This window comes from Lissotriton helveticus, chromosome 5_1, assembly GCF_964261635.1.
Source record: "Lissotriton helveticus chromosome 5_1, aLisHel1.1, whole genome shotgun sequence".
NCBI lineage: Eukaryota > Metazoa > Chordata > Amphibia > Caudata > Salamandridae > Lissotriton > Lissotriton helveticus.
Genome location: NC_136065.1, coordinates 1,979,135,996 through 1,979,162,898, shown reverse-complemented (window position 1 = coordinate 1,979,162,898; position 26,903 = coordinate 1,979,135,996). Strand labels below are relative to the sequence as shown.

Genomic DNA, 26,903 nt, shown 5'->3' with positions numbered 1-26,903 from the left:
GAAAAAACGAGGGCAAAACCCCGAACGCGCCGACGCCGAAAACTTCGGCGTCCGCAGCAACATCCAGGCCCAGCGAATCCTCACAGAAGGACTCCCTGGCGCCGAAGGACGGCGACCAGCAAAAGTCGTCGAAAAGCGTCCAAGAAAAGGAGCGCTCAACTCCGAAAACAACTTTAAAGTCGACGACGAAAGACGCAAGACCAGTCTCGCCGCCGAAACCAGTCTCGTCGCCGAAACCAGTCTCGACGCCGACAGAAATTTCGGCGCCATCTTGTATGCCAAAGAGAGCGGCACAACCACTCGACGCCGATCAGGCGGCGGAGATGGAAAGGAAGAAGGGGAGACTCGAGGCAGAGATGGAGAACATCCTGCAGCGAAAGAAAGATTTCGAAGAAAAAATTAAATCTTACACAATTCCGTCGAAGCCCAAGTCACCGGTAGTACAGTTGCTCGAGGAAGAAGACGAAGACTTGGAGGTCGAAGCAGCGTCGGAGAGCTTGGAAGATCTGGCATATCAGGAAGATGATAACCCCTATTACGAAGAGGAGCCAGATGACGACCAGAGGGCGTACCAAGAATCAACATACTCGGATACACAAGATACAGAGTGGCAGGACATCGAAACTGAGAGTCCAGAAGAGGGAGTGGACACATATCCAGCGAGACCCTCACCGCCTGACGACATCGGACTTTACAATGAATGCATTTAGAAAGCAGCAACAGCGTTCAGAGTCAAGCTCGAGGAGGAAGTGCCGAAAGGGGATTTCCTAGTGGAAACACTACTCCCAATGCACACTAGGAGCCAATACCTGCCAATGCTTGAAAGCATCAAGGGACAAGGAAGAGAGGCGTTCAAAGAGCCTGCTACTTGTAAACCCGTCACGCCAAGGACGGATAAAAAGTACAAGCACTCCTCCAAGGACCCACCCTACATACAGGGGACGGTCGCTGCTGACTCCATCATCGCTGCTACAGCAAGGTAAAGGGCCAATGTCCCAACTACTTCAGGACCACCCCCAGACAAAGAGAGCAGAAGGATGGACCTAACAGGAAGGAAAATCGAAAGGAATGCCGCTATGCACTGGTGCATGGCTAATTCCAACGCACTGATCAACAGACACCATTACCAAATCATGGACGAACTGGGGCAGCTGGTGAAACACCTCCCTCAGGAATACCAACAAAGGGCTTCACACCTGGTAGAGGAGGGGAAGAACTTGGCAAACTCTTGCCTAAAAACAGCACTGGACGGTGCAGACACAGCCAGCAGACTCATGATGCTGGTCATCACAGAAAGGAGACAAGCCTGGCTCAGAATATCAGGTTTAAACCAGAGGTGCAACACAACATCCTGAACACTCAACGGTGAGACCCTGTTAGGAGCACCGGTGGACGACAAGCTCTCACAGCTCAAATAGGATAACGACACCGCAAGATCCATGGGGGCCTTGCAATTCAGGGGAACAACAAAGAGAGGGACCCCGTCACGGAGACCACACAGCAGAGCGGGGAACCAGCCGGGAACGTCGCATCAGTCCTTCCAACATTCCCACCAAAGCGACACCCATACGCAACAAGGCCAGCAAAAACTGGCAATATCAACATAGGGGCCAGTCCTTTCGCGGGAGAGCGAGTGGGCGTGGAAACAACAGGAGGGGTGGACAACAAATCCCCTCCAAGTGACTCGGCCACACTGATAGTGCACCCCCTTCCAATACCTCCAAGGGGGGAGCACAAAAACAAAAAACAGGTGTGTCCCATAACGAAAAACCACGAGCACATAATACCTGTGGGAGGAAGATTAAACCTTTTCCTCCAGGAGTGGAAGAAAATTACAACAGACAAATGGATCATCAACACAATACAGTATGGGTACTGCATAGAGTTAGAAAAGACACCACCATGCAGAAAACCAAAGAAAAGAGCACTAGCAAACAAGGAACTAGAGCATCTTCAGAGGGAGGCAGAGGAACTCCTACAAAAGCAGGCTATCGAGCCTGTACCTCCCATGGAAAGGAACAAGGGGGTGTATTCTACGTACTTCCTAGTACCAAAAGTAGACTAAACAATGAGACCCATCCTGGACCGAAGGTTCCTCAACAAATTCATAAAAACGCAAAAATTCAAAATGACATCCCTGCAAGAAGTACTTCCACAGATTCAAGCCGGGGACTTCATGGTCACCAAAGACCTCAAAGATGCCTACCTGCACATCCCAATGAACAGGCGGCACAAACATCTGCTAAGATTTGTCATCAACTCAAATCACTATCAATTCACAGCGCTGGCCTTCGGACTAAAATCAGCACCAAGGGTATTCACGAAATGTCTGGCAGCCGTCGCAGCGCACTTACGAAGGGATGGGTTACACGTATACCCTTACCTAGACGACTGGCTAATAAAGGCAAAGTCATACAACACGTGCAAAGAGCACGCTCAAATAGTGATAGACACACTGATGGCCCTGAGTTTCTCCATCCACTGGAAGAAATCCTCGATAAACCCAGAACAAGTCAAGATATTTCTGGGAGCAAAAATAAACACCGTGCAGGGGAAGGTGTTCCCCAGCGAGAAAAGAACGATGGCTCTGTTGAAGGATGCGCACCTCTACCAGAAGGGGCAAGCTCTGACAGTGAGGACGGTGAGCAAAATGATGGGCATGATGGCCTCATGCATCCACATAGTACCAAATGTACGACTACACATGAGACCACTCCAGGAGTGGCTGCAGGACCAATGGTCACAAGCTACAGGGTGTTGGGAGGGCCTAGTGGTTATAACACACACAGTGCACGAGGAGATATCATGGTGGATCAAGGGAAACATAACAAAGGGGAAGCTTCTAACACCACCAACACCAACAGTGACCATCACCACAGATGCATCCCAGAAGGGATGGGGAGCACACATGGAAAAACTCCGAGTGAGGGGCCTGTAGCGGATGCGGTCAAACACATCAATTACCTAGAACTAAAGACCGTTTTCCTAGCTATGAAAGCTTTCCAGACGAAGTTGTACAACCAAACAGTGTTGATCCAGACGGACAACACAACAGCGATGTTCTACATAAACAAACAGGGAGGAACACAATCAGCCCCGCTGTCAGAACTGGCGCAGGAAATATGAAACTGGGCAATACCACTAAAAATAGATATACTGGCGATTCATCTGCCAGGAAAGGACAACGTGGAAGCGGACTGGCTTAGCAGACACACATCAGCCTCACACGAATGGGAGCTAAATGCACAAGAAACAAAGAAACTGTTCAACAGGTGGGGAACCCCATCAATAGATCTGTTTGCAACACACCAGAATGCAAAATGCCAACATTTCGCATCGAGGCAACAAGGGGAAGGATCCCTGGGGAATGCCCTATGGATAAGCTGGTCAAAGACATTTGCCTGCGCCTTTCCGCCGATTCCCCTAATACACAAGGTACTCAGCAAGTGCAGGACAAGCAACATGACCCTGATACTGGTCGCACCCCAGTGGGCCAGGCAGACATGGTATTTGCAGATTATGGAAATGACACAGAGTGCACCACACAAATTTGGGAAAAGGACAGACCTACTCTCCATGCAAAACGGAGAGGTGCTGCATCCAGAACCAGAAAGCCTCAGCCTAGCAGCCTGGCTCCTGAGGACATCGAATTTGCACACCTAAAGCTACCTGAGAGTACCCTGAGGGTACTTCGGGAGGCAAGAAAACCAAGCATGCGTAAGTGTTACGTGGCAAAATGGAAGAGGTTCACACTATGGTGCAGAAAGGAAAGACTGCACAACAAAATGACAAAAGACTCAACAGTGCTTAAGTACCTCACGCACCTGCTCGAGACTAACCTGAGCTCATCATCGCTAAGGGTACACCTAGCAGCCATTGTCGCTTACTCTAGAGGAGAGACAGGCAAAAGCTTCTTTACTTCTATGATTGTAAAGAGATTCTTGGAAGGTGCAAAGAGGATTGCGCCGCCTAAAAGGTTACAAGCACCTGCATGGAACCTCAATATAGTACTGACAGAACTCATAAAGGCACCCTTTGAACCTATGCATAAAGCCTCACTACAGATGCTAACGTTGAAAACAGCATTCCTAGTGGCAATCACCTGGCTGCGCAGAATAAGCGAATTACAGGCGTTAACGCTACAGGCACCCTATTAACAACGATAGGGTGGTGATGAGAACGGACCCACACTTTATGCCAAAAGTTGTGTCCAAGTTCCGCATCAACCAGACAATTCAAATACCAAGTTTCTTCTAGAAACCAACAACAAAAGCTGAAAGGGCACTGCACACTCTGGACGCGAGACGTGCAGTCATGCATTACATTGAGAGAACTAAAGATCACAGAAAAACAAAACAGTTTTTTGTGTAATTTGCTAAAAGTTTCGAGGGCAAAGCTGTTACTAAAGGGACAATTGCACGTTGGATCGCGCAAGCAATACAATTCTGCCACAAACAAGCTGGGCAAGAACTAACAGAGGGGCCACAGGCCCGTTCAACCAGGAAAAAGGGAGCTACAATAGCCTTCTTGGCAACCACTCCCATTCAGGACATATGCATGGCGGCAACATGGGCTTCTGTGCACACGTTTACGAAACACTACTGTGTGGACATACAAATGAACAAGGAAGCACAAGTGGGACAGAAAGTGCTTCAGCACATATTCAAAAACTCAAGCTCATCTTCCACCCAGCCGCCACAATAACCTCAAACCGCTACAAAGTCTATGCACAGCATAGTGAATCCAGAAAGATTCACGCTGCAAAACAAATAGTTTCTTGCCTGTTGGTGTAGTTTTGCAGCTTGAAGATCTTTCTGGATTCACTAGCGAACCCACCCACCTCTGCCAGAAAGATGAGGCTGGAGAAAGAGGGGGTAAATAAAAAAAAAAAAGAGAGACTTTAATGGAACTTCAAGGGAAGAAGCGGTAAAAGGAAAGATCAAAACATTGCCATACAATTCGGAAACACAACACAAATGAGGAAAAAAAGAATCCGAAGATGGCACCCAAGGGTGGGAGCTTCCGCAGGAAGCATGCCGACGTCACAGGAAGGACACCAAAAGGTGGGATGTCGACGCCCACCTGGGCTACGAAAAAAAAAAAAAAGACTACGATTCCGGACCCAACCACTAGACCGCGGAATAATGCACAGCATAGTGAATCCAGAAAGATCTTCAAGCTGCAAAACTACACCGAAAGGTAAGAAACTATTCGATACTGCTAAGTCTATGGGTGCACTTCAGTTTCAGCAATCCAGAAGTTCCTTTCGTCGCTCCTCCTTCAGGGGCTCAGGGAGAGGCAACACATCCCAAACGTCCTCTACATTCAAAAGTAATTCCCAGAGCACTTTTAATAGAGGCTCCAACAGAGGAGGTTATAGAGGAAATAATAACAAGGGCAGAGGACGGGGGGGTCAACAACACCAGAGCCTCCACCGCCGCCAAACAGTGACTTGTTCACACTCCCTCCAGACCACTTAACACCGGTCGGAGGCAGACTAATACAATTCCTACCAGTCTGGAACACCATTACCACAGACATATGGGTGAGACAAATTATCCAGTATGGTTACTGCCTGGAACTCACTTCTACTCCACCCAACATACCACCCAGACACTGTCCAATGTCCAAAGAGCACATCACGTTGTTACAACAAGAGGTTACATCCATGCTAGAAAAAGGAACCATAGAACCAGTCCCTTTTCAACACCAGGGAACGGGAGTATACTCTCTTTACTTCCTAATCCCCAAAAAAGACGGATCCCTCAGACCAATACTGGACCTCAGACCTCTAAACCAATACATACTCTCAGAGCATTTCCATATGGTCACTCTACAACAGGTACTTCCGTTACTCCAGCAAGGCGACTTCCTTGCTACATTAGGCCTAAAAGATGCATACTTTCACATACCTATACACCCAGCTCACAGGAAATATCTGAGGTTTACAATAGAGGGTCACCACTACCAATTCAAAGTTCTCCCCTTCGGGCTAACTACAGCACCAAGGGTTTTTACAAAATGCCTAGCAGTAGTAGCAGCACACCAGAAGGCAACACATCCACGTGTTTCCGTACCTAGACGATTGGCTCATAAAAGCCAAATCATACGCACTGTGTGCAAACCATACGTCTCAGACAATCCGGTTGCTGCACAGTCTAGGATTCTCTATAAATTACCCGAAATCACATCTACAACCCTCCCACATACAACAATATCTGGGAGCAACATTAAATAAAGAAAAACCAAAGGTGATGATGGACGGAGCGTTGACAATACAAACACTCACCCCCAGTCAACTGATCTGGGTTTAATCCATCACCGTTCTTTAGCTCACTCCGCCACCCCAGTTCAGACATGGCTATATGCAAATCAGTCTGACCCTGTGCCTTCTGGGAACAGTCCAGCCCGAACTGCCAAGCCATGTCTTCCCTGGACCGGAATCAAGCTTCCCAGGACCGGTTTCTGGCATTACAGCCGTCTTCAGCCGGGCTTGCTTGACTCCAGTGGCAAAGTGAGCAAGGGACTCACGTCTGAGCATACCCTGCCAACTTAGGGCGAACAAAGAAAAACCAAAGGTGATGATGGACGGAGCGTTGACAATACAAACACTCACCCCCAGTCAACTGATCTGGGTTTAATCCATCACCGTTCTTTAGCTCACTCCGCCACCCCAGTTCAGACATGGCTATATGCAAATCAGTCTGACCCTGTGCCTTCTGGGAACAGTCCAGCCCGAACTGCCAAGCCATGTCTTCCCTGGACCGGAATCAAGCTTCCCAGGACCGGTTTCTGGCATTACAGCCGTCTTCAGCCGGGCTTGCTTGACTCCAGTGGCAAAGTGAGCAAGGGACTCACATCTGAGCATACCCTGCCAACTTAGGGCGAACAAAGAAAAACCAAAGGTGATGATGGACGGAGCGTTGACAATACAAACACTCACCCCCAGTCAACTGATCTGGGTTTAATCCATCACCGTTCTTTAGCTCACTCCGCCACCCCAGTTCAGACATGGCTATATGCAAATCAGTCTGACCCTGTGCCTTCTGGGAACAGTCCAGCCCGAACTGCCAAGCCATGTCTTCCCTGGACCGGAATCAAGCTTCCCAGGACCGGTTTCTGGCATTACAGCCGTCTTCAGCCGGGCTTGCTTGACTCCAGTGGCAAAGTGAGCAAGGGACTCACGTCTGAGCATACCCTGCCAACTTAGGGCGAACGAAGAAAAACCAAAGGTGATGATGGACGGAGCGTTGACAATACAAACACTCACCCCCAGTCAACTGATCTGGGTTTAATCCATCACCGTTCTTTAGCTCACTCCGCCACCCCAGTTCAGACATGGCTATATGCAAATCAGTCTGACCCTGTGCCTTCTGGGAACAGTCCAGCCCGAACTGCCAAGCCATGTCTTCCCTGGACCGGAATCAAGCTTCCCAGGACCGGTTTCTGGCATTACAGCCGTCTTCAGCCGGGCTTGCTTGACTCCAGTGGCAAAGTGAGCAAGGGACTCACGTCTGAGCATACCCTGCCAACTTAGGGCGAACAAAGAAAAACCAAAGGTGATGATGGACGGAGCGTTGACAATACAAACACTCACCCCCAGTCAACTGATCTGGGTTTAATCCATCGCCGTTCTTTAGCTCACTCCGCCACCCCAGTTCAGACATGGCTATATGCAAATCAGTCTGACCCTGTGCCTTCTGGGAACAGTCCAGCCCGAACTGCCAAGCCATATCTTCCCTGGACCGGAATCAAGCTTCCCAGGACCGGTTTCTGGCATTACAGCCGTCTTCAGCCGGGCTTGCTTGACTCCAGTGGCAAAGTGAGCAAGGGACTCACGTCTGAGCATACCCTGCCAACTTAGGGCGAACAAAGAAAAACCAAAGGTGAAAACGTGAGTCCCTTGCTCACTTTGCCACTGGAGTCAAGCAAGCCCGGCTGAAGATGGCTGTAATGCCAGAAACCGGTCCTGGGAAGCTTGATTCCGGTCCAGGGAAGACATGGCTTGGCAGTTCGGGCTGGACTGTTCCCATGAGGCACAGGGTCAGACTGATTTGCATATGGCCATGTCTGAACTGGGGTGGCGGAGTGAGCTAAAGAACGGTGATGGATTAAACCCAGATCAGTTGACTGGGGGTGAGTGTTTGTATTGTCAACGCTCCGTCCATCACCACCTTTGGTTTTTCTTTGTTCGCCCTAAGTTGGCAGGGTATGCTCAGACGTGAGTCCCTTGCTCACTTTGCCACTGGAGTCAAGCAAGCCCGGCTGAAGATGGCTGTAATGCCAGAAACCGGTCCTGGGAAGCTTGATTCCGGTCCAGGGAAGACATGGCTTGGCAGTTCGGGCTGGACTGTTCCCATGAGGCACAGGGTCAGACTGATTTGCATATGGCCATGTCTGAACTGGGGTGGCGGAGTGAGCTAAAGAACGGTGATGGATTAAACCCAGATCAGTTGACTGGGGGTGAGTGTTTGTATTGTCAACGCTCCGTCCATCACCACCTTTGGTTTTTCTCTGTTCGCCCTAAGTTGGCAGGGTATGCTCAGACGTGAGTCCCTTGCTCACTTTGCCACTGGAGTCAAGCAAGCCCGGCTGAAGATGGCTGTAATGCCAGAAACCGGTCCTGGGAAGCTTGATTCCGGTCCAGGGAAGACATGGCTTGGCAGTTCGGGCTGGACTGTTCCCATGAGGCACAGGGTCAGACTGATTTGCATATGGCCATGTCTGAACTGGGGTGGCGGAGTGAGCTAAAGAACGGTGATGGATTAAACCCAGATCAGTTGACTGGGGGTGAGTGTTTGTATTGTCAACGCTCCGTCCATCACCACCTTTGGTTTTTCTTTGTTCGCCCTAAGTTGGCAGGGTATGCTCAGACGTGAGTCCCTTGCTCACTTTGCCACTGGAGTCAAGCAAGCCCGGCTGAAGATGGCTGTAATGCCAGAAACCGGTCCTGGGAAGCTTGATTCCGGTCCAGGGAAGACATGGCTTGGCAGTTCGGGCTGGACTGTTCCCATGAGGCACAGGGTCAGACTGATTTGCATATGGCCATGTCTGAACTGGGGTGGCGGAGTGAGCTAAAGAACGGTGATGGATTAAACCCAGATCAGTTGACTGGGGGTGAGTGTTTGTATTGTCAACGCTCCGTCCATCACCACCTTTGGTTTTTCTTAGCAACATTAAATACCCTGGTGGCAAAGGCATATCCAAATCCAGCCAAGATAGCCAGCATACAGACGCTCATTCAAAGATTTTGACCACAACGCTCGCTGCCAGCTCGAGTGTTTCACCTAGCACAGAGCATATGGAAGTGGGCAATTCCAATAAACATCTTTCTCCTCGCAGAACACCTACCAGGGAAAGACAATCAAATTGCAGACCTACTAAGCAGACACAGCCAACAGATACACAATGGGAAATTCACCCTCAAGTTCTCCAACCATTCTTCCAAAAGTGGGGACATCCAGAAATAGATCTGTTTGCCACAAAAGAAAACTCAAAATGCCAGTCCTTTGCCGCCAGGTTCCCACACCCGTTGTCACAAGGCAATGCGATATGGATGAACTGGTCAGGCAAATTTGCGTACGCTTTTCCGCCAACCCCACTGATTCCACTGGTGGCAAGCAAACTAAGGCAACAATCTCTCACAATGATCCTGGTTGCTCCCACATGGGCAAGACAGCCATGGTACACGACGCTCCTAGAACTCTCAGTAGTTCCCCATCAAAGACTGTGCCTATCGCCACAGCTATTAACTCAGAACCATGGGGAAATCAGGCACCCGGATCCCAATCAGATGAACCTAGCGATCTGGCTCCTGAAGTCTTAGAATTCGGATATCTTAACTTGCCTCCAGACTGTATGAACATTATCAAGGAAGCAAGGCGCCCAACTACTAGAGCATGCTACGCAGCTAAATTGAAAAGATTTGTAATTTATTGCAATAATAACCAAATCAATCCATTAGATGCCTCTATCCAAAACATAATCTGTTACTTATTACATCTTCAAAGATGCACTCTCGCATACTCTTCCATAAGGCTACACCTTGCTGCTTTGGCAGCATATCTCCAAAACAGACAACACGTGTCCCTGTTCAGAATACCACCTATTAAAGCTTTTATGGAAGGTCTGAAAAGAATCATCCCTCCAAAACATCCACCTTCGCCAGTCTGGAACTTAAATGTAGTACTTACCAGACTTATGGGGCCACCTTTTGAACCACTCCATTCATGTGAATAACAATTCTTAACATGGAAGGTGGCATTTCTGGTTGCCATTACCTCCCTCAGGAGAGTGAGTGAGCTAGAAGCATTAACCATTCAAGAACCTTTCATGCAAATACACCACAATGAGGTAGTGCTTCGTACTAACCCTAAGTTTATGCCAAAAGTTATATCAACTTTCCATATCAATCAGTCAATAGAATTGCCAGTTTTCTTCCAAAATCCGCAGTCAGTGGCTGAAAGAGCCCTACACACACTAGATGTAAGAAGGGCTCTGCTATATTACGTTGACAGAACCAAATCATTCAGGAAAACAAAGCAACTATTTGTTGCTTTCGCCCCACAACATAATGGAAATCCCATTTCAAAATCAAGAATAGCCAGATGGATAGTTAAATCCATTCAAATATGCTATCAAAAAGCAAAACGCACTCTAACAGTTCCCCCAAAAGCCCACTCAACGCGCAAAATGTGGCATCCATGGCATTCCTAGGAAACATTCCCCTAGAAGACATATGTAAGGCGGCTACATGGTCTACCATACACACTTTGACTAAACACTACTGTGTAGACGTGCAAGCAAAGCAACAAGCTGCTGTAGGCCAGGCTGTCCTAAAAACTCTTTTTCAAACTGCTGCAGCTGGTACAGGTGACCACCGCTAGAGGAGATACTGCTATACAGTCTATGCACAGATATGAATTCAGCAGGCCACATGCCTCGAACGGAATAGGATACTTACCAGTATGCATCTGTTCTTGGCATGTAGGGCTGCTGACATTCATATCGCCCACCCTCCTCCCCGGTGCCTGTCACAGCTGTAGTACTTTTCTACATACATTTACATGGTCATCTCTTACTTTTCTATACTCCATCTTTGCCACAATGGCAAAAAACAATCTGAGGATGGAGAGGATGCCCATGCGCACTGTAGTCCAGGGGAGGAGTCACCTATCTCATGATACTCCAAGACTCTTCCAGGACAACAAGGTGCGATCATCCAGACCCAACACTAGGCGGCGATCTATGCACAGATATGAATGTCAGCAGCCCTACATGCCAAGAACAGATGCATACTGGTAAGTAGCATATGCCTTTAAATGTTCAGGAGCATAATACTTGCCCTGAATTGTAGTGCTCAAGCAAATCAAATATGCCAGGCCTCTTCTTTGGGGTTTCTCCCCTCAAGACAGTTTTGAAAAGGATGGGGTGAAATTATGCATTTTAACTATGGTGTGCCAACGTTCCTCAGTTGACACACTTTTTCCCAAAACTTGGTATGGGTGACCCCATATGTCAGAGTTCCTCCATTGTATCAGGGCCATCATTTTGTAATGGGTGCTTCCGTATTCCATAGGTGCCCCCTCATATCAAAAATGGCAAAATATGCCAGAGCCAAAAGTTTACATTTTATACCTTCCATATGTCACCCTTATGTCAAACATTACCCAAGTATGTCAGGGCTGGCATTGTGCCATAGTTGCCACTCTCCCATATGGCAGGTTATCCACCTTTATGCCAAGAGGTACTTGCATTGTGCCACTGATGTCCACATACCAAGAATTTCTACGAGAATGCTAGTATTTTACCACTAGTGCCCTGTATTCTATCAATTACCCCCAGTGGGCCAGTGTTTTGTCACAGGTGTCTGTCATGCTAACAATTGCTGCAAGTATGCCATCACCAATATTTTGGTCTGGGAATCTCTATAATACAATAATTACCTTCAGTATGCCCTGGCCTGTGGCAAATAGCGCAGGCATTACATCACATTCTCACTCCCATTTGCGCACCCGCACTCATTCACTCACTCACTCTCATTCATTAATTTTTACTTACAATCTCGTACACCCCCTTACACTCATTGTTATTCATTCATACTCATTCACTCGCATTTTCTCTTAATCTCACTGCTTCTTGCTCACTTACTGACACCCAGGCACCTTTGTAACTGAACTGGTGCAAAATGTTAGGGTGAGATTTACTGATAGTATCACAAAGTGGCACTCTGTGCTGCTTTGCATATATTGTGCATTAAAGCGTGTTCCATTAGTGGCGCGTGGGCATTTCCATGCAAACACCCATGCATTTTGATTAAAGTACATGTCTACAAACATTGATTTTCCTGAATCTGCACCAAAATCTTACGCATCCCTGAGGCAGGCGAAACTAGTAGAAATGTTTTTATTGCTCCTCAATTTTGCAGCATTGGATGTGTGCTGCATTCCACAGCACACGTACAAACTGGGAGAAGCCTTAAAGTGTAGTTTTGGTAAGGGAAGGAATCCCTTACAGTACAAAACCTTTGCTTTAGACAACGCACTATGGCATAAGTTTGTTTGCGTTTGCTCATGGCTGCCAAAAGTGCACCAAAGCACGGGGAGATAAAAGTGCTCTTTATCTTAGTAGATATTATGCATTTTCCTGTCTCTCTTTGACACATGGCAAGGCAGCAACTTAGTGCAGCTTTACCTTGCATCAACGAATCGTAAATCTGGGCTTCAATCTCACACAATCTAACTCTCACGAACTTTATCTCACGCACACATATAGGCACATTGGCTCACACATTCTCATGCTTTCTCTCATTTAAACACACTATCACCCGCAAACAAACACACAACAAACATTTAGAAACATTTTAACCGATCACATCTACCACCAGAGCTCCAGTTCCAGCTAAGTGTGTTCCATATTTTATTACACGGATTGTAAATAATAGAATATTATTCACTATTAGTATGATTAAAAACAGCCGGAAAATATGGAATGCAGAGCCGCCCTGTGGTCTTGGTACTGATTTCTCCACCTCTGATGCCAGAGGGCGCAAAGCCAAAGATAGGGGGGTCGCAGCTGTGACCCTTAAATGACATCCATGCATAGCATGTGAATCAAAAAAAGACTTTCACTGTAAAACAAAATGGTTACTTATAAGAGTAGTTTTGGTGATAGAATTATTTTCTGGATTCACATGCACCTCTCCCACCTCACCAGGAATTAGGTGAATTGCAGTGGACAAATGAAGGAACTATGTAAAGTAAAAAAAAAAGCCCAAGTACTGTAGGTCGCCCAAAAGGGGACAAGAATCTGAAGATGGTGACCATGCAGAGGGTTAACAGTAACTCACAGAAGGAAAGCGAGAAAAAAAGGATTGCACAAGGAGAATTCCAGACTCAACCACTAGATGGCAGAATATGCACAACATGTGAGTACAGAAAATTATTCAAGATTCAAAACTACTCCTTCAAGTTAGCAACCACTCTGTTTCTCTACATATCTGATGCTGTTATCAGTTCAGTAGCTGGAAAACAGTCATTCTGCACCTCCCCTCAGTAGCAGGTCCATGTGTTTAACCTTGCCTTGGTACCATATATGCCTTTATCACTAATGATGTCTTATGGAGTGAAGTGGGCTCAGTTGTTCTCGGCTTCTGTTTTGCTTCAGAAATTTGCAAACAATGTCTCTTTGCAGACGGTCTGGAAGCCTATGCTACCTTGTCCTCCTCCTTTCCAAAAGTGATATCTAAAAGGGTAGCTTCCTCTGAAGCCAGGGTTGCAGCATGTGCAACAGAGAAGTGATGGTTTATTTTCTCGGTCTGTTAGTTTGAACTGTATTAGAAAATATACTTTTCAACAGAAGGCATGTCGATTAAGTATACATGTGTTTGCATTACCATTCAGTCTGCTTTTCTAGGCCCTACACCTGTTATTCAAATTCTCTTACTTGTATTAAATCAAGCCTGTCTTTTATGTAACATGTAATAGTATCATACGAAAGGCCTGACACTCATGGCAGTTTGTGATGGTGGGGAGCGTGTAAAGGGCATCAGTGGTGAGGAGATGGCATGACCATCGAGGAAGAGGTTGCATTTTCGCATTACCACATCATCTAGTGTAGCCCGGGTGAACTAGTAAGTCCAGAAACGTTCTCACACTTGCTTGTTCTGTGTTCTGGACTGGACCGTTCTCACACTTGCTTGTTCTGTGTTCTGGACTGTTGCTCTGTGAGAAGCGGCCATTTTGCTGAGGAAATGTTCTTTAAGAGGCTGATGGAGATGCAAGGAGTCATGTTTAGTAATCCAAAAAATGACGGTAAGGGTTAAGACTAGGTATGCACAAGGGTATATTCCAGAGAATATAGTAGATAAACAGTTTTGTATCAGTTGTAGCACTTTACTTCCTGTGGTTCACCGTCCAAGCCACAAAATTATCAGTAAATTTAAATAAGAAAGGAAGGAGTGTCAAAATCAGGAAAAAAGTTTTTCAGTCCAATACTGTAGTCCATCAATTCTTTATTATAAGTTTGTTCCAAAATCCAAGATCGTCCAACAGCCAAAGATGTATATAATCCAGTGTAAAATGCTCAAAAACAAATATTCTATATCTCAAAGTTCATAAGTTGATGATTACATTGACACAGCCTACGCGTTTCGTCCTACTTGGACATCATCAGGGCTTCAATATCTTATGGTCCAAATGAATATGTAAATTCATCATGAACATACACGAAGTTTAGTCACTCCCACCATTGAGTAGCTCCACTCGGTTCCCAATGGCGTTTGTATGGCTCAAGAAACTTCCAATAATTAATCAAACTTTCGGCTTCACAAATAATCATTTGAACGACCAGGTCCAATTCCCAAAGCTCTTGCTTCACATGATATCAGTGTTTCTTTTAATTGCCATTCAATCGATGATCTTATTTCTGTCAAAAAAGTATATGCTACGTCCTCCTGCTCCAGCGACACGCCCGATCCTGATAAATCTGATCTGACACCTCAGATTTATCAGGATCGAGCAAAAAAGTATATGCTACATCCTCCTGCTCCAGCGACATGCCCGATCCTGATAAATCTGATCTGACACCTCAGATTTATCAGGATCGGGCAAAAAAGTATATGCTACGTCCTCCTGCTCCAGCGACACGCCTGATCCTGATAAATCTGATCTGGAGCTGGAGAACGTAGCATATACTTTTTTGCCCGATCCTGATAAATCTGAGGTGTCAGATCAGATTTATCAGGATCGGGCGTGTCGCTGGAGCAGGAGGACGTAGCATATACTTTTTTGCCCGATCCTGATAAATCTGAGGTGTCAGATCAGATTTATCAGGATCGGGCGTGTCGCTGGAGCAGGAGGACGTAGCATATACTTTTTTGCCCGATCCTGATAAATCTGAGATGTCAGATCAGATTTATCAGGATCGGGCGTGTCGCTGGAGCAGGAGGACGTAGCATATACTTTTTTGCCTGATCCTGATAAATCTGAGGTGTCAGATCAGATTTATCAGGATCGGGCGTGTCGCTGGAGCAGGAGGACGTAGCATATACTTTTTTGCCCGATCCTGATAAATCTGAGGTGTCAGATCAGATTTATCAGGATCGGGTGTGTCGCTGGAGCAGGAGGATTTTGCATATACTTGTTTGACAGAAATAAGATCATCAATTGAATGGCAATTAAAAGAAACACTGATATCTTGTGAAGCAAGAGCTTTGGGAATTGGACCTGGTTGTTCAAATGATTATTTGTGAAGCCGAAAGTTTGATTAATTATTGGAAGCTTAGGCTGTGTCAATGTAATCATCATCTTATGAACTTTGAGATATTGAAGATTTGTTTTTGAAAATTTTTCCATTGAATTATATACAGATTTGGCTGTTGGACAATCTTGGATTTTGGAACAAACTTATAATAAAGAATTGATGGACTACAGTATTGGACTGAAAAACTGTTTTCCTGATTTTGGCACTCCTTCCTTTCTTATTTAAATTTACGGAGTCATGTTTAGAGTTGATGTCCCAGAGTCCAATGCAGCCCTTGAGGTAGATAACTCCATATGCATTTCTCACTTGAGGCAAATAGTTTCCCTTAATTCGTTGATTGAGGCTCTGGCACACATAGACCACTCACTGCACTCACAAAGTGAACAGCCTAAGGGAGTGGAGGCCAGTGTTACCTTTCCTTCTGCTGTTCTTGTCTTATACCCTGCATGTCCTTGTCAGTCCAAATCTTAAAACCTGAGTCTTGTTCTAGACCGAGGCATTCTGTTCCCAGGCCACTAGCAGTCACCAGCAGTCACCCGATCCGCAGACACTAGCAATCACCAGATCCGCGGACTGCTCCTTAGGCAGTTTCTCTTATGCTTTGGACTGGCTCCTCAGTCTCTTATTAGTCTCTGGAGGTTACAGTGACCTCAAGATGTTCCATATTTAATATTCATGCTGTTATATTTGAGATTCTTCAAACCAGAGATTCGCCACTTCTTTCAGCGGTCCTGGTCGAAGGTGTCCTAGAGCCGACCATTGACAACCCTTCTGTCAGGTACAAGAACTGTTTAAAACCAACTTCCTCAGTAGCAAAGAACCTCAAGAGGCAGCTGGATGCTCAGTATTGTAGAGGATATATGCACTCTAAGGGTTAAAAGCTCTCCAGCAAACATTCCCCTGCCACAAAGATCCTACAGACTTCTTGTCTGAAGCGTCTGGCGTTTGAAGCCTCAGGAGAAGGCGCCCATGTGCAAGGTTTCAGAACATGACACAGTCGGGGGAATCTGACTCTGATACATCCTGCTGATAAAGAAGGACCAAATGTTGTGTGACCGGGTCAAGCCTGACCACATCCGGTCAATTTGTCTTGTTCCTTAGTCTGTAGAATTACCAACTAGCCATTCAGATATGGAAAAACATGTTGTGTTCACGAAACTCAACCGAACTTACCCATAGGGAGTTCACATTAGGAACGTAACAGTACCGATATGTGTAAACAATATTAATAAATATACAGATGCGCCATTGTCAAGTGCAATAGAAATGCAGTCTGTATTTTATCATTGATATACTCAATTGTTATTTCAGCCGAAACGCCTTTTGTGTCAAACATATCACTGCATGAAAATTTATTTAAAGACCTAGTTACAAATTAAAATATTTTCCCATAGATATAGTCATTAATATATAGTTGATATATAGAGTCATTCTGAGAGCCGAACATGAAGTAGTATATCAATTTTAAAATAAAGAATACATTTCCATTGTAGTTGAATTTGGTGGAATATTCCCTAATATTGTTCACACAGAATTGCACTCTTCAGAACAGAGTTCATATCCAGTGGTGCACCAAAAAAGTGCCCGAATCTTTATTCCGAATAGGTCTTATCTGAATACGTGGGGAGCTAAGAATGAACAGAAAATAAATATTATGAGAACAGACAGCATATTACGTTGTATTTATTCCCTTATTATGAAGTCCTGGCTAATTGTATGGGGTGTACAGTACATTTGTCACATGCCTGGAGTCTGCAGGATCAAGCTCAGCCTGTGAGAATCCAGTGTGTTATTAGTCAGCAGTCACAGGCTTCTCAGGGAGGTAGTGTGACAGGAAAGTGCTCAGAACTCAACAACCAACCAGATAGAAACAATATCGCATCAGAAAGAGATAATACACAGTGCAATTCGATTAGCAAATGCAGAGTGGTCCCCATGGCTATGCTCTTCTTTGGGTGCCATATTCCCCCCTGCTTTTCCTTCTCAGTACGCTCTCCGACCTGCATGACACATCAGTTATAGTCCTCAATATTCTGTGTCAGAGGCTTGACTTAGGCACTGCTGCAGATTACTTTATGCTGACTCCACAGGTTCATATGTGCGATAAATCTGCTCATTCTGAGCCCCGTTATTCATGTGGGTAAAACAGTCAAATGCCCTCTTGCTCGAGTTTTCCACGCACATTACACTCTCTCTTCAGATTGCAGGCAGAGGCCCAGCTGCCTGCTTGTTGCTTCCGTAGCAGTTGTGTGTGTGTGGTTCGGGCTCAGCCCTTGTCTTTGGCATGAGTTTGCCAGACGAATGCATTAAGGTGGTGGCTGTTGTATTGGTCATGTCGTCTTCCTTACTGACGTCCCTCCACTGGGCTAATGCAGACAGGTCCTGTGACAGTTGCGCCCGCCACCGGGCTGTTTGGGCAGCAAGAGTATGTCCTTAGCAGTTGTTGCATCCACCGGGCTGTTTGGCCAGCGAGGGTATGTCCTTAGCAGTTGTGGCCTCCACCGGGCTGTTTGGGAAGCGAGGGTATGTCCCAGCAGTTGTGGCCTCCACCGGGCTGTTTGGGAAGCGAGGGTATGTCCCAGCAGTTGTGGCCTCCACCGGGCTGTTTGGGACGCAAGGGTATGTCCTTAGCAGTTGTGGCCTCCACCGGGCTGTTTGGGATGCGACGGTATGTTCCAGCAGTTGCACCATGCACCGGCTGGTTGGGAGGCGAGGGTATGTCCTAGCAGTTGCACCCTGCACCGGCTGGTTGGGAGGCGAGGATGTCCTAGCAGTTGCACCCTGCATCGGCATGTTGGGAGGAGAGGGTATGTCCTGGCAGTTGCACCCTGCACTGGCTGGTTGGGAGGCGAGGGTATGTCCTTGCAGTTGCACCCTGCACCGGCTGCTTGGGAGGCGAGGGTATATCCTAGCAGTTGCACCCTGCACCGGGTGGTTGGGAGGGGGGGTATGTCCTAGCAGTTGCACCCTGCACCGGCTGGTTGGGAGGCGAGGGTATGTCCTAGCAGTTGCACCCTGCACCGGCTGGTTGGGAGGCGAGGGTATATCTTAGCAGTTGCACCTTGCACCGGGTGGTTGGGAGGTGAGGGTGTGTCCTAGCAGTTGCACCCTCCACCGGCTGGTTGGGAGGTGTGGTATGCCCTAGCAGTTGCACCCTGCACCGGCTGGTTGGGATGCGAGGGTATGTCCTAGCAGTTGCACCCTGCACCGGCTGGTTGGGAGGCGAGGGTATGTCCTAGCAGTTGCACCCTGCACCGGCTGGTTGGGAGGCGAGGGTATGTCCTAACAGTTGCACCTGCACCGACTGGTTGGGAGGCGAGGGTATGTCCTCGCAGTTGCACCCTGCACCGGCTGGTTGGGAGGCGAGGGTATGTCCTAGCACTTGCACCCTGAACCCTGCACCGGCAGGTTGGAAGGCGAGGGTATGTCCTAGCAGTTGCACCATGCACCGGCTGGTTGGGAGGCGAGGGTATGTCCTAACAGTTGCACCTGCACCGACTGGTTGGGAGGCGAGGGTATGTCCTAGCACTTGCACCCTGAACCCTGCACCGGCAGGTTGGGAGGCGAGGGTATGTCCTAAGCAGTTGCACCCTGAACCGGCTGGTTGGGCAGCGGGGGTATGTCCTAACAGTTGCACCTGCACCGGCTGGTTGGGAGGCGAGGGTATGTCCTAGCAGTTGCACCCTGAACCCTGCACCGGCAGGTTGGGAGGTCGAGGGTATGTCCTAGCAGTTGCACCCTGAACCAGCTGGTTGGGCAGCGGGGGTATGCCCTAGCAGTTGCGGTCTTCCAGAGTAGACTGACTCTATTTCGGCAGTGACATAGCTACTTTCACTGACAGCAGCCGTTCCAGATCACAGCCTGCTGTGGATGACCAACTGTCAGGATGGTGGTTGAACTTTGTGCAGTCTTTGGGTGCAGTTCTGTGCAGTAACGATGGAGAGGGACTGAGAGACCCACTGCCAGCCCGGGAGCTTCCTGCCTTGGCTCTGCAGTGCACTGCTTTCTCTGGGTGTTCCTCACACCGGAAGCACGCTGGGCTTCTCTTCCTTCATGTCTCTCCTCCTTCAGGGTCAGACTCCCTCCCTCTTTCAGGCAGGTTCGGTGTGCTCTAACCAAATTTCCTGAAGGCTGTACCATGAAACTTAGGCTAGTTTTGCTTTTGTGAACTATTGAACGGAATTTGTGCTTCTGGCTGGGATTGTTGACAGTGAGAGGGTAAGACTGGACATTGGTACCTCAGCATCAGTTGAGTCATACTTGATTCCAAGCCACTCCGTAAATGTCTCAAGCTGTGGTTGGTTGAAACTCTTTCAGTGCTGCATTTGACCACACAAAATATTGAGGTAGGGCCTGCTTCACTGCGTAGGGAAAGTATTTGACACTTCTATCCTGTGGCTGATACGGTCACTAGTACATGGGCTGGTTTTGCCTTTCTGATCTATTGTTTTTCATTCTCTCTCTCTCTACAGGTTTCAGAGCTGGTTAAATTGTCCACCATGTCAAGTCCGAAGATTGTGCTGGCTATCACAGATCTAGGCCTACCCCTGGGACGCAGAGTCGCTGCAAAGGCCATCGCCGCCTTGTGAATCTAGCTGTGCTCCATCGGTGCCCGCCCCTGTGACCCAAGAAGCTTCTTCAGGGAAGCACTGGCTGATCACCAGAAGGAGATAAAGACTAGAAAAGACAAACTCATTTGAAGCTCTGTGTGGAAATGCAGGTCCCCTCTCGGATCATGAGTGTTTAGCACTAGAGTTCTGAGATGCAAAGGAATGCACCTCTGATTGTCAGAAGCGCAGAGGTGACTACAGTGTGGCCGAATTCTGCTGCTGATGCAACATCTCGCTTCCTCCTCGAGGTGAAATTACACGAGGGTATAATGGCTAATTGCCGCATAGAGTGACCACCGAGAGGCAAAGGATTGAGTGGGTGCCGGAGCACCTGTAAGGCAGCTCAGCAGGGTGACAAGACCTATCGAGGACGTTTGAAGAGGTGGCACAACCCGGCCACGTGTGGGATGCACTGCCAAGTCTCTGTGGCACATGTTCCTCCAGCACAACTCTCACTTGCCAAATAATTGAAATTTCGTTGACATTTAACACATTTTGTTCCCACCCTTTACCAGTCCTCCAAAGCTTCTGCATTTCCCTTCCGGTTCATTTTCTCGGTCTGGACCCCCCTCCTGTGACATGTTTGTTTTGAACCCCTCCTGGTTCTTTTCCACCTGCACATTTTTCTATCTGGCCCAGTGCTCTTTGTTTCATGTCCCCTCTCTGACCCAGATCATAGATTAATAAGTGTCTTATTCCTGTTCTGCTGTGTTACCTTCCATTAACTTCCCTGCCTGGTGAGCACCATTGAAACAAGTTCTTTCTGACTGTGTCTTGGTCCTGTTGGTGCCCGTCCCTCAGTCTTGATGAGCTTGGTGTGCACCTTTGTTTTTTTGCCCTGGCTGGTACCTGATTCTTCCCCTTTCCCCGTCGTCAGGCTGTTCCTTCATCTTCCGCTTATCACTGTGGACCTGTATCTTTCTACATGGCGCAGGCTTCTCTATTGGTCTATTCTGGTGGGGTCTTTTGTATCTGCCCTCCCCTGCTCCGTTCTTGTTCTCTTTAAACCTTTGCTCCAGTATCTCATGCTTTGATTGCTGAATGGTACTCCTTTACCCGAGTCCTCCACCATTGGTCCGCTCATGGACCATTCAAGTGACCTTGAACGTAGATGCCACCTGCTAGAAGTCCCCCTTAGAGCCATAATCAAAGCAACACAGTGAGAGCAGAGCTGCACATGACCTACCAGAGCTTACAGAGAATGAAAAGCAGCACACCATCTGGGAGGAGAAACATCCCATCATCCACTGAGAGAAGAGCAGTAAACCATCTTCCAGACCATACTTCTTTTTAGAATAGCAGTACTCCCTCTCCCAAGGACTGTCGCCACAAGCAGCTCAGCACACCGTCTCTGCCACTCCCCCACTTCATCTCAGCTAGAGCTGCCACTGGTCTGTCTCCTGACCATCCCTCCGACAGAGAGCAGAGTAGGACCGCCCTCCTGAGAAGCAATGTCAGGAGCCTCTCTGTGCAGCCCAAGATAGGGGAATCTACCTGAATAAATACTAGAGTTTCTTGACAAATCCTATTTTTGTAGGATTATTTCCACCGACATTTTCTCTACGTTTTACTTTTCATACTGTGCGATCCATATTTTGTCCTGTGAGAAGGTGCCATTTAATGTAAATATTTTTTGGGTGAATGTCCTCTCACGTTTTCTTTTTGCCCAATTCTTAACGATAAAACGTATTTCTGGAATAAAATGATCGAGAAACTATTGCACTGTTCTACCCTTTGGGCAAGTGGAGAACAGTAAATGTTGAGAGAGAACTTTTGATATTTTAAATGTTTTGTAAATAAAAATGTTTTTCAATGATCTTCTGCTCTCGTGTGCATCACTGGTTTTGAGATTTTGTACAAGGTAGTGTCCAGAGACAAGTGTGGAATCTCTTAAATGAGCTAACCTATGCTTCTACCCTGGTCATTTGGAGCAAATAATGCTACAAATCCTTACATTTTGGCTATATTTATAATCTTTTTCGCAATGCAATTGAATTGAGAAAAAAAAGTGTGATAAAACAACCTCTGCCCTAATGAGCAGGTCTCTGGCTCTGCAAGAGGACTTTGAATACTTGTTATATATAGTAACCTAGGGTAAAACGGCTGCCTTCACTCATTTCTGCAGTTATCGCTACATTGTGCAAACATTTCTGCAGATCTAGCTACATTGTGCAAGCTTCAACATGGGATGATTACAAAGTGGCAGTGTGTTTAAAATACGCTGCCGTTATGTTATTCCATCTTGTGCATGACACACTTTTCCAGTTGACGTAGCCTCGGTCTGAAGCTTGCACAATAACACTAAGGCTTCAGTGACTGAGTGCCCTTTGACATATATGACACTGCATTGCAAGAAGCACAATTTTTGCCAAAAATGGGCAGTGTTACAAAACTATTTCGGGCAAGTGTTGTAGGACGTGTTCTGCAGACGCCCACTTGAAGGATTTCCTGTCGCGTGCTGTTGCCAGCAGCAGAGTTTCCACTTTCCCCTCAGTGTTTGAGTATGTCGTGAGGTTGGCACTGAAAGATGTGACCACGAAGCTGGCTGCATGGAGTATTCACATGCATGATATTTCCCAATAGTCAGGCTGAATACCTTTGATATTAAAGGTTAAACAGCAGTGGTAACCATTTAAACGTGGCGCTATCTACCTCATTATACGTCCTGAAGTAGGATAACTGAGGTGCAGGGGTTCATCTATGCCCCTCTCCTATAGCACAGGTCTACACATTGGTGGGGGGGGGGGGCGGACTGGGTTTGTTTGTGTGTTGTGAGGGGGTATCTAAGGTCTCAATTTATCTAGAAGGGGCCCCATGTTCTTGCCAAGAGGGCAGGGCGGTGCCTTCAGTGAAATAAAACATCCCATCAGGAATGTCTGTTGCCAGTAGAGTCCTAAGGATCACGCTACTGCTTCTGTTATGCATTTAGGAACATGGCTGATAGTGGAATGTTGGCAGTCGTATTTCATTGCATTTGAAAATGGATAACAGAACATAACTGCAACATTTCACTTGCTGCACGTGTTCAGAGCAGCCATTTTCATAGAATTGTAAGAACATATTTGTACCCTTCTATTGGGCCCCAATGTTTTTTTTAAAATATTTTTCTTAACAGGAGGGAGGTGCGGTATTAAAAAGTTTGACAACACTGCTGTAGAGGGTTTTAAAGCTCAGAATTTCTATAACACATCTATTGAGAGTGGATTCCTGCAAGAGCTGATCTGAAGTAGATCATTGACTGCAGTCCTTAAGTTCCACCAAGAATATTTACTTTATTCACCTCTCCCTTGCTTTTCAATTGCACAATGGTACAATTTCCTTCAAAAGCAAAATAAAAACCTGCTCGATCTGTAACAAACCTGTTGGCAAAGAACATTTCCTGTGACCCTCATGTCGGTCATTTAATGCATCTCAAGATTGCCATGTGTTTTATATTTTCCTTGCTAAATCTTTAAGAGAGTCTTGATTTCGCTCTCCTGTCCAGGTCACCTGGATGTAATATGTACTCTTCCATCGCCCACAGTCAAGAGGAACATCAAGAAAAGGAGACATGGAGGGCAAGCGTTCTATAGAGAAAAGGGCAAATACTTTCTGTGGAAGACTTGCCCACAGCAGCGTTTGAAGCACCTCAGCTGGCTGTAAAATACATTCATCTAGTTTGCTGCCAAAAATTAAATCACCTCTAGCACCAAAACCAAATGGTCATATATAAGCGACCTAGTCAACGAGATGCCTTGTTGACCAGAGGCCACGTTTTCAGAGGGTCTGAACCTACGAGGAGTCTTAGCATGTAGAGACAAACTCCTACCTGGGGCCTCTGGAGCATCAAACAGGATGATGACCAATGTAAATCAGTCTGCTAAAGGCAATGGCACAACTACAAGGCGCTTGATTAAAGTACCATGAATCCAGTTACAGGAGACTATAAATATAATGATGTTGAAAAATCCCAGATGTTGACAGAGCAAGCCTCCACCTCTTTTAGGCTTTTGATATTCACTACAGAAAGGACAGGTTTTCGATTGGCCTTCAAAAATAAAGCTGCATGTCAATAAAAGCCTTTCTCATACTGGACTATCTCTGGGAAGATGCAGCAACTAACTTTGAAGCACCCAGCTGCAGAGGAGGCAAAAAAATGTGAGCAGTGTGCAGACACTTCAAGCGATGCAGGTAATGCTGCCCTACTCTTGGTGCGGTGGGCCGACATCTGTAGCTCCTGGGAGCTACCTTCCTAGTCAAACCTCCTGAAGACCAAAAAGTTTAAGACGGAGATATATTAAAAGCCCGGGAACAGACCGCTGCATCAGTTAATGAAGGTTACAGCCACCAGCTTTCATCAACTTGTGAACGGAACTGTTCTAAAAGTGCAATGGTGGGTTTTCCTGTGTAAAAAAGTGGTGAGTGGAATGCTTAAATTAATCTCGGCCACTAGTAAATACTCAGGCCACACCCTAGTGCATCGTTGTTTTGCACACCATGCAACTACAGTTTAGACCCAGCCATATGCAAAGTAATTTTCACTCTGATCCTATAGGACCGGTCCAGGTCAGGTCCTCCTCAAATTGAAACACAAGCAACCCAAGACTGGTGTCACTGTGACTGTGACTGGGGCTCTGGAGCATTTCTGTCTGCCTGAAAGTTTGGGCAGGGATTCTTGATATTCCCTTTAGCAGTGCTTGTTTGGCAGATGTGAATTTGGCACGGCAAACTATAGAAACTGAGATGGCAAGATCACTAACGTTGGTCAAAAAAATTATTTTTTTTTTTTTTTTTTTTTTTTACTAAACATTTAGAATGTCTTGGTCCTTAGTAGAGGGGGTGAGGGGGAGAGGTGTGGCTCAGCAGCCAGAGTAGCTGACTCCGAAACGTGGGGCTCACGGTTCGATCTTTGGTGGCAGCTCAGCATCATGTGACTCTGGGCAATAACTCACTTAATCCCCCAGACGGCCCCCAGATGTGCGCCTTGAAAACTTAAGGGGTGGACTGCTTGCGCTTTACAAATAGGAATTATATTTTATTATTATATTGGTAAAGGTGCTACTTAGCAGGGATATTCTTATCCATGCATAATATGTCTCTTCTCAAATAGAGCCGGAACAACAAAATGCCAAAACCAACTCATAGACCTAGAAGCGCTTGCGCAAATAGAGCACTAGAACAGTCCAGAAACCACATATCCCTTTATGTACGCCACATCAGTGGGAGGCAGGATTCTACGTCTCCCAGCATCGCTGGGCAGAACTTCAGACAGATGTTTATTGGCCATTATCAGATACAGACATTTTTTTGATTTTGTAACTATTCGGCCCACAGGTTTCTACGTCTTGAGAATTTATAGGAAAAGGCTTACATTATGGTGTAGGTACCACCACAGGGTTCTACATTGTATAAAGGAAATCGGGCCTCTGCTATCCAGTCCTAAATTTATGAAGCTTAAACGGGTGCCAAAGGAAGCAGGTGCAACCTGCCAAGATCTTATTCCAGCTTTCGCGCAGAGTGACTACATCATTTGCATTGATCTACAGGACGCATATTTCTATTTCCCAGTGATGCCAACACATCGTTTACGATCAGCATCACATCTATCAGTTCAAAGTTCTGTGACTGAGCATTAAGTGCGTACCTCATTGATTTCCAAGACACATTGGTTTAGCGGTACATCTTCGTTGGTCAGGGATTTGCCTTTATCTGTAGCTGGATGACAAGTTACTGAGAGCATCGATATCGGAAACGAAAACCTCCACCTCCATCACTTTGATCCTGAGAATGTTCTAGCAGTGCTACTGCATGTCGATAGCTGGCGTTGTGTGGCTCCATGCGGACTCCATACCTCGCTGGAAGTGACAGAGTAGACCTGCATATAAACGCCACCCCTGTGCGCTGATGTCCACTCATGTTTCTCCGCCTCTCGACCTGGATCTGGACTTCTGCTCCCACCTTTGTCGGTCTTTATGTAAGGTGTATCTTTGGTTCATGGTATTCAGCCATGACTCAAAAGTTGTGTAACAAATGTATCTTAATGCACCCATCTGTGATTCGAGAACAGGAAGCGAAGATGTCCATGACTGAGCGCAAAAAGTTGTGGTCTTCACACAGGTCACCCTCCAAGTTATAGGTCAGTATCAGTCCCATGGCTGTTCCCACAACTGCCACACTTTCCACTCAAAATCTTCAGTAAGTCTAAATCCAAGAGCAAGCATAAGAAACTGAAGCAGGACTCTACTCAATAGGTCTCCCTGATTTCAAAGAGAAGCCACACAATCACATACAAAATTTGAGTTGCACTTCTTCAAGATTGCTGGCAAAGGACCAGATTCCTTAGCTGGTCCTTAAATGCCCCACTTTCCCAGGGCTGTTGTCAACCCTGCAGCACATTGAGGTCTTCAAAAAGGCCAGGCTGCAAATCTTTAATGTACTTCTGGCTCCCTCTTGCAAGCCATTGGGCCCCACAGAACCGCAGTGGACCCTCCAATCAGGTTATCACCAATGGGACATTTCTCAGTGCAGTTTGCCCCTCTGGGACCTCATAAG

General features: G+C 46.7%; 1 protein-coding gene across 2 annotated transcripts in view; it reads left to right on the top strand.

Annotated features, from left to right (window-relative positions):
• Positions 1–22,188, top strand: part of MED24 (mediator complex subunit 24) — a 355,035-nt gene extending 332,847 nt beyond the window's left edge. For both annotated transcript variants that reach the window (XM_078645678.1, XM_078645677.1), the window contains exon 26: positions 20,235–22,188. In XM_078645678.1, the coding sequence (XP_078501804.1) occupies positions 20,235–20,351 (117 nt within the window). In that variant the 3' untranslated portion in view covers positions 20,352–22,188. The remainder of the gene's footprint in view (positions 1–20,234) is intronic.
• Positions 22,189–26,903: the final 4,715 nt, after the last annotated feature.